Here is an 8,845-nt window from a genome sequence, read left to right as displayed (position 1 = left end):
GTGCATTGGTTGGATCTGCACACACATTTATAACAAAACTGCATTCAGTGTTAAGCCAAATGGGTCTTGGACCAGCTTCGTGGATGATTTAGATGAGTATTTTGTCCTCGCTGTCTTTTATTCTATTTTACAGGCTCGGAGAAGCCTTTAGAAGATTTGGCCTATTTGTCAGACTTTAGGATTCAAGTCGTGTAACCCAGATAGTTATTTTGTTCTGCTGGTTGTGATGGTGTTTCTTTTTTCAGCTAGAACTCGAGGATGGTAAGTGATCAATCCATACTTTTTTTTTGTTGCCTGACAACCTTTTACAACAACTAGACACAACATATAAATTAGTGAGCTTTTGAGCTGCTTATATGCAGATTTAGTTATTATACTATTGGACAGAACCAGGAATGCTGTTTCCCCCGTTACTCCTGGCTGTGGGTTCATATTGAACATGCAGACATAAGTGGTATCAATCTTCTCATCTAACTCCGAACAAGAAAGCAAATAGCTGTCTTTCTCAAAATGATTCCTTCAATTGTACAACCTTGTTTTCAATGGTTTTCTGATTCAAAAAGTATTTATATATCCAAAACTGTACCCTGTCCTTGAATGGATATGGAGTCATTGCGATTTTTCTTGAGTTTCGTTAAAGAGTTTTAGACTAGTGTGGTGGTCCAGATTCACTTCAAAGAATAGCAGTTTGGAGAAACACTGAACTGAGTTTTTGAAAAGCAAACAACCAAATGTAATGTCGACAAATATGCACAAATTGAACTAAATGTCAGCCATCCGTAATCCAATACAATTATTGTTGTCATTCTTTGAGAAGCCATGTTGGACATTGTGCGGTATTTCTACAGAATATGTTTATTTATCTGTTTGAGTAAAAGTATGTTTCTGCATGTGCGTGAATGTATGTGCATGCACGAGAATCATGCTCCGTGGAGCCTCCACTAGCTGCAGCATCCTCCTGATGTCGCCTCGCTGCCTCCTTATCCCTCCTCTGAGCTGCCTGTCACCACACAGACGAGATCAGAACAGAACAATGCCAGTGTGACAGCCTCCATTCTCTGTGCTGGAGCCTTGTGGAAAAAGGCCGACCTTCAGCTGCAGATCTTATGAAGGCGCTTCTGAATAGCCACAGTACAAAGCCCTTCGTGTATGCAGTCCAAAGCCCAGCACTCATCACGTGTGCTTGTTTCAGAGCCCTCAGGAGATTTGGGGGGAGGTGAATCATAAGAGAATGTTATTTCTTTCAAGCCAGTTAACGCTTTGTTGGGCAGATGCTGCTTTGTTGTTGCAAGGTTTGTGGGTAAACTTGCTGTGTTCTTCTTTCCAACTCCGGTGCTTTAATCCCTTATATTGCTTTTCAGCTTTGGTTCGTGAAGCCAATCCTTTTTTCTTTTTCTTTTTAACAGCAGTTTCTCACTTCTGCGTGTTGTACTGTAATGCTCAGATTGTTGTTATCATTACTAATATCACCACAAGTGTACACACAGCCCTGCTCTGTAGGCTCTTTGAAGTTATGGTTACAGATGCCACCAACTGGGACGCCATCCTTTTGGAAACAAACGTCTGTTTAGTGATTTGATCGGTGAACTCCGTTTGTGAAACGAGGACCACTCTGAAACACTGTCCCACCACATTCACCAGTATACCAATGAGCCACACAAACACACACATAGATCTGCACTGTTGACCAACGCGGGGGTTGGTGTCTCCACTCAGAGATTACTTGTGCCATCGTTCCACATGCATCCTTTACCCCTCTCTTCCTCCCGTTCTTCCTCTCTCACACAGTCACCTCTGTCTTGCTGTTGGTCACAAAATAGGGCTGTGTGGGGAGGAAATGTTGGCTGTGGCTGTGGCCTCTGGTGCTGTGAAGCTGGTTGGGCTCAAGCACGGTACACTGAGGCCTCTTGTGCCCGTAGGTCTTCCTCCGGCCCACCGTCTCAGTCCCGTCCCAGGCCTTCAGCCCCAGCCCCATCGAATGCCCAGCCGCGATTGTGTTGGAACTGTACGCCATTGGGCGGCCCATTGTAGCTGAGCTGGAGCCAATGGCTGTCTCTGTGGCTCTGGAGATACCCAGGGACGTGCCACCTGGCATGGTCCCTGCCATGTGTGCCAGGGAGGTAGCCCCGAGTCCTGGCGGCTTGCTACTGTGGCTGTGACCATGACTGTGAGTGTGAGAGCTATGAGAGCTGTGAGAGCTGTGGCCCACGTGACCATGGCTGCCTTTGAGTTTATGGCCATTCAACTTTAATCCCCCTCCTCCGACGACACCGGCCATGTGCCGTTCTGTCGGGAGGGTTGAGGAAGAGATGCTCGGCATCTCAGTGACATAGGTGGCCACTGGTTCCGGAGTCAGTGGACCCAGGGAGGTCATTGGGGTAATGGAGGTCATAGGGGTCATGGAGGTCATCTGGGCGAGAGACGTCATGGGTGTCATAGAGGTCATGGGCATCATAGATGACATTGGGGTCATGGAGGTCATCTGGGTGATGGTGGGGTTCATGGGATTGGAGGTCATGTGGTTCGAGGCCATGGGGTTGGTAGTCATTGGAGGAGTCATTGGTGACATGTTGCCCATGGAAGACATGTTGCCCATGGAGGACATGTTACCCATGGAGGACATGTTACCCATGGAGGACATGTTGCCCATGGAGGGTCTGGAGTTGCCCATCGGCTGGAGAGGAAGCCCGCCCTTCGATGGCAGCTCCACCATCACCCGACGCTTGTTGTAGACTTCACCGTTGTACTTGGCAGCTGAGAGAGAGAGAGAGAGAGAGAGAGAGAGAGAGAGAGAAACAGAGGGCTAGTTAAAATGTTAGGTAGAGCAGCTGAAATTTTCGTATATCGAAATGAATTTGCTTCCTTTCATTTGCTTGCTCTTTTTAGACAACAAAACAATATCCCAGGTTGTCTGTTTTGCTACTGCGGAAGAGAAAGACAATACAACTGTTATATAGAGTGACTCATAAAATACTTTCAGCAGTTTGCAGATTAGCTGCAAACTAAGACATGCACATGTGAGCACATACACACACACAGGCAGAAGGTTGGATAGAAAACATCCCATCCTTTTTACTCCCACAATCTGAAAAGGTCGTATAACAAACCCCATGTACTTTACCTTTGTTAGTCAGCCTACCCTCATCTACTGCAACTGACCAAGCAGGGTGTCACGGCTACTGTAAACGCCTGCATAAAGAGGCCCGTCGTGCCACCGGGGGAGTGAAATCAAAAGAAAAAGCCCAGAATGTCTCCACCATCTCGCCTCTTCCTCCTTATTAAGCCAAGAAAACATCTCATTTCTGTGTGGTGGGAAGGTGTTCACTATGATAAAAAAAAAGTAGCTTGGTGAATGTTATTTTTCCTCTTTAGACATTTGCCTAAAATAACTAGAAAAGATTTCAAGAACATCATGTAGACTGGCCTTTCTGGGGAGGAAATGAAGGGTAGTGCAATTAATTAATTGATCGCGGAGGGCGTTGTTCTCTTGAACGGATAAATAATAAAGGCTCAAATCTGTCACCATATATAGGGGAGGACATTAATGTAGACTAAAGTCTACTGCTTATGTTTCAAATCGCATTTACATTTAATTAATGTTTCTCGAAAATAATGTTTTCATTGGGCTACGTATGTACTTTATTGAACCATTCTTCTCGTTGAGTACGCAGACGAGTGGCTTTTGGAGCAGTTATTTTTCGAAAATTAATCTTTATCATGTGAATGAAGGCAAGGCTATATTAAAGGTTGTTTCATACATTTGTGTGATTGCACTTGTGCTCATTGAAAGACAATGTAATGACAAGCTGAATTACTTTAAAACAGCCCAGTTATTTTCTATAATGACTTCTTCTTTGGCACAAAAGGGACATAAATCACAGCAATAACAAAACCACAACAACTTGTTATTTTCGCTACTGGCCCAAAATGTCCTAATTGGTGCATCCTTCTTAAATATGTCATACATGCCTGACTTATTGATCCTTTATCTGACTGAGGTTTGTACAAGTTAGAGTCTATGGCTTGACCGTGGCTCTGAAATATCAGTCGCCTGTGATGTGTATTGATGAATCCATGACGCTGTCCATGGTGCTGAAGTAGCAGACAGAATTGTTATTGGGTGTGTTGGCGGTTCGCTAATTGCTGGTAAAATTCTGTTCCCCCTATTTTATAAATGTAATCGCCAACATACTATAGTGGTGCACATGTAACTACCTGTATCTTAAATAATCTACCTGTCCACACTTCAAGACCTTCTGGACCGTTTAAATTACGGATTGTATTTTTATGTGAATGTGTCGATGGGTTTGTACAGTGTATGAACATGCTAGCTTTGTCACTTATTGGAATGCCACCACAAAGTGTAACAAGTGTGTGTGATGCATTTAAAGTGCTAGATTGATCATATAACATGCATTTAGCAAACAAGTGAACTAGCCACTTGCTACCTAAAGTATTCTTTATGATGAGTTTGGTTGTGTGACTGATCAGCACATATAATCTGTTCCAATGCAGACAGTCAATGGCAGCACAGAAATAGACACCAGCCTCCTGTCCATCGTTCCTCCACCCAACACAACACAACACAGACTTAAGGAGTGGCTTGACTTGCACTCACAGCACATAAAGTAGCAGAAAAAAAAGCAAATTATTGTGAACAATTATATATTTAAGGGGTAAAAATCACAAGGAAACACATAAATATATACAGGATAAACACATGTGCATGCATACATAGTCTGAACCAACAGACATTTACATGTATCTACCAAGCCTCACTGTCCTCTTTGTGTAAGCATCTTTACATATCTTCAGTGTGTATGTGTGTGCTTGTGTCTCTTTAGCCTTGAAGCAGTTATTGTCTCACATTTTTCCTCCCTCTGTCAGTCACTGTCACCGAGCTACAGTCTTTCTTATCACTGCGAAGTGTGACCTTTTTTTTCTCCCTGTCGAATACACGTTCACAATCGAGTCACTACTCTTTAGCCCATGTTGCCTCCACGTCCTTGAAGATAAAGTTAACACACTCAACGAGTTTGCTTTGCCGCTGTAACTATAAATCTACTTTATCGCTCTGTGAACGGGGAGAGAAACATAGCAGAGGGATAGCAGAGGTGTTTGTGAGGTGGGGTGGGGGTTGGGAGGGAGCGGCGTTTCATCCGCTGAGGTTGCCGCTAGACCGCCCTTGGGGATCAAACCTGCTCAGGCGACAGGTGAATCAATCCGCCGGCAGTCGGCTCACATCCAGCGGCGTACGTGAGTGGAAATGGAAAACACAGCTGTTACACAGTGTGAGCTCCGATACCACTGCATGGGGAAAGGCCAGCACCCCACAAAGACCAACAGGCATTGTGTATCAGAGAATCAAGCACTGTTTCTCTGAAGTCCCTAAGTGCCAGTAACATAAGGACCTTATTAGCGTAAGACCAGTGTGTCAACCTGCTTTTTATTATCTACCAATTGGATTGTCTACTGCCATGGTGATGGATTGTTTTAATACTTTTAAGTCTTAAAAACCTCTTTGTATGTTTTACCGTATTTTTTTGCTAATTTTTTGCTAATTATGTTTAATATTGTCACAGGATGTGCGATATAACCAGAAGGGGCAATCTGTAGAAGATCAGCTGCTATCCCGGCAGTGGAAATACAGTAATGTCAAGCCAAGAAGGTGAGCTATGGGGAATCATAGGACATTCAATGGGGCTGTTATAGAGACAAGAGCAAACTGCCTGTGCTTTGTTATAACATTCTAGAGAATGTGACATCTTATGGTCATTAACATTTTAGCCCTTGTTGGCGGCGAGGCTCTAACAATAACAGTGTCTCTGTTTCCGTCTTGGTCTGACCTGAAATATCTCATCAATGGTTTGCCGTGGAACTTTGTTCAGACGTTATTGTTGCCTAAAGGATTAATCCTACTGACTTTTGCGATCCCTTAACATTTCGTTTTCGAATCCTACTGACTTTGGTGATCCCCTGACTTTTTTTCTAGCCACCAGTTTGTCAAAATTGTACTTTTGTTCCATTATCCTGAGCTATATTTATTGTGTGTCCAGTGGCAATTAGCAGAGGTCCGTGCTACGCATGAAACATTCCAAGCTAAAATGGTGAACATGGAAAACATTACACCTGCCAAACATCAGCATGTTGTCATTGTGAGCCTGTTGCCATGCTGGCATTAGCGTTAACTGTTGTTATGATATCCCTTCTCCTTGTTGCACCAAATCAAAAAGGCAGAAACCTTCTCCCACCGTGTTTCATTTTTGAAATTCATTTGCATATAAAGAGATTTGAGAAGATTCAATTAAAGTTGAGGTGAGATGATATGTCATTATAATTTACATGTTCTCAAAGATTTTTTTTTAGTAATTTCCCACCGATAATGATCTTTTACTGTTTGAGTCTTGCATATAAAGCGCTGCAATAGATACTATAGCGGCAGGTGGGGTTAAGTCCATAAAAGAACGCTTGCGGCTTGTTGTGTGATAGTTTCAATTTAATTTGCAGACTACCCGTGAAAAACGTAGTAACAGGCATGTAGGAATGTGTCATCTCTTAATGGGTTTTGGCAGTTGGTAGACTTAGCCTGTGCATTAGATGTGGGCTGTGATTGGTCGTTTGTACTTGTAGATGACTGCGTCCTCCTCTGGGCTAAGTTACTGCTCTGCATCCAGGGACCTTTATTAGTTGGTTTTTGCCTTGGCTGCAGTTGGAGTTCGATAAAGTGACCTTATATAGATGCACAGGGGGGGCAGTGGAGATGGCTATTGATTGGCAGAAGTGTGGCTTATCAGCTGGATGGTAGACTATTGGGAAAGCGGCATAGGCAATTAAAGAAAAGTTGAGGAAAAAAGGTGGTTGGAGGGAGTTGGGGAAATGGTGTTGATGTTAGATTTAGATTTGGTTCCATTTCTCATGGGGTCAACAGGTGGAGGCGAGAGCACTAGACTGTGTAGCAAAGGAGAATAAAAGAAAAGAAAAGTCCATTTATGTTGCTCAAGATTAGCGGCGCACACACAAAGGTGACTTCTGAAAGAGCCACCGCTGGAATTTTGGTTGTGTTTGCTGTCCTCTCCCTCTCTTACTCCACACAGCTTGTGTGTGACGTTCCCATCATTGGCCTGGCAGCTTGCCTCGTGGAATCCCAGGCTCCTGTGCTGCATATCTCTGGACAGGTTTCCAATCATCATAGGAGCCTTTTTGAATACCACGTGTGGAATGGAAAACTGTCAGTCAAGTGTGAGCTCGAAGTGGGGAGGGAGGCCTCCCTTCAATTACAGAAATGGAATCAGATATGAGCTGCTATAAGGGAGGATCGACATAAGCGCCCCAGTGATTCTTTAAGGAGTGATATTGAGCCTGATGGATTGAGAGAGAGAGAGAGAGAGGTGGGTGGGAGAGAGAGACAAAAGAAACAAAAAGGTGAAGGAAAATGCAGAGATGAGGGCAGGAGGCGGATGATAAAGGGGCCAGTGGGAAATGGAGAAAGGTGGGAGGGAGGGAGCAGAAAAGAATAGGAGAGAGGAAATGAAGGGGACAAGGAGGGAGAGAGGTGGAGGTGGAGGGGGAAAGTGAGAGAAAGGAAAAACAAGCCGAGACATTAAAGGTTAGAAGAGCAAACAAGAGGAAAATGGTCCAGGAGAAGCGGTGACAGGAAGATGAGGGCCATTTTAGATATAAAGAAGCAGAGAGAGAAGAAGTGGACTGGAAAGGAGTTGAAGAGGAGGAGGAGAAGATGATTGTCAAGACGCAGTAAAAAGGTTTAACTGTCATTTCTACATTGGTTCCTAATGTAGTATTCACAAAGAGGGCCTTGTGTAATCCCACATGGACAAATTTGAACCACACTGGTGATTTTGCACATTTGTAATACTGTACACTTTATACGACTTCCAACCCTTTTCAGAAATCTACCACAGCTTGTTAGATTGATAAGTCACTGCTCTCAGAAGATGTCAGTGCGTTATAAAAGTTAACTTGCAGAGTTAACACGGCCTCCGAGTAGTAATTAATCATGGTCAACATTCAGTCTTGCCAAATCATTTTTCGGAGTAATGGTTTCTGTGTTCATGTTCATGTCAACATTTGTCTTTGATGTTTTAAACAGCTGCCATTAAAATACACCTCAGGTCAGATGATTGTCACTAGTGGTGGGTATATCTGGAAATTTCAGATTCTTAAATTTAATTGAGATTAAATTCTTGATTCAAACGGGAGTACCTATTTTCAGGCTTTTACTTCAGAGCACCGTGTACCAAAACATTCACTTGTGTTTGTAGACTGCTGAAATGCAATATAAGACGTGGCAGTTATTAAGTTAAATGGTCTTGACGAAGATCACTGCGACACAGAAAGAAGCAGAGTCCACACACATATAGTTATAGCACTACTTTGGAAGAATGTCACCGTCTTCTGCCTGCATTAAAATAATTAAGTGTAATATATTGACCATCATGAAATGTTGCTTATAGCTAAATGTCCTTTGTAAAAGATTCTAAAATTAAATAAAGAAGTGAAGAAAAGCGGCGTGTGTTTGCACAGAAACAAACTGTTTGCCGAGTTATTTTCTTTGGACCAGAGCTGCCTGGAGGTTTTGTCAAGAGTTGCAGTGTGTGTTGGTCGGTCGGGGTTCTAACATTAAAATACTTAATTAATTATTAAGCTATCCTAAATGGCCCAAACCAAAGATCAGTATGTAAGTTCAACATCTCACTTTCACGTTCATCTCTCTGCGATCACCCTACATCTGAGTTTAAGACGTGGACGTACAAGCAGGAGAACTAGCCTGGAGACAGTTGTGTGACTTACATGTGACTTACATTAGTGTGATGTGGAAACTTGAAGC

The 8,845-nt window shown here is 43.2% G+C and overlaps 1 protein-coding gene across 1 annotated transcript in view; it reads right to left on the bottom strand.

Annotated features, from left to right (window-relative positions):
- Nucleotides 1–1,780: 1,780 nt before the first annotated feature.
- The window catches only part of shisa9a (shisa family member 9a), a gene marked incomplete at both ends in the record, with an annotated part of 43,513 nt that continues 36,448 nt past the window's right edge, over nt 1,781–8,845 (bottom strand). Inside the window, one exon of the mRNA XM_079237762.1 lies at nt 1,781–2,754. Coding sequence (XP_079093888.1) covers nt 1,781–2,754 — 974 coding nt within the window. The remainder of the gene's footprint in view (nt 2,755–8,845) is intronic.

This window comes from Taurulus bubalis (genome assembly GCF_910589615.1).
Source record: "Taurulus bubalis genome assembly, chromosome: 2".
NCBI classification, from domain to species: Eukaryota; Metazoa; Chordata; class Actinopteri; order Perciformes; family Cottidae; genus Taurulus; species Taurulus bubalis.
Note: the sequence above shows the minus strand (reverse complement) of the source record. Positions and strands in the feature narration are given on the sequence as shown.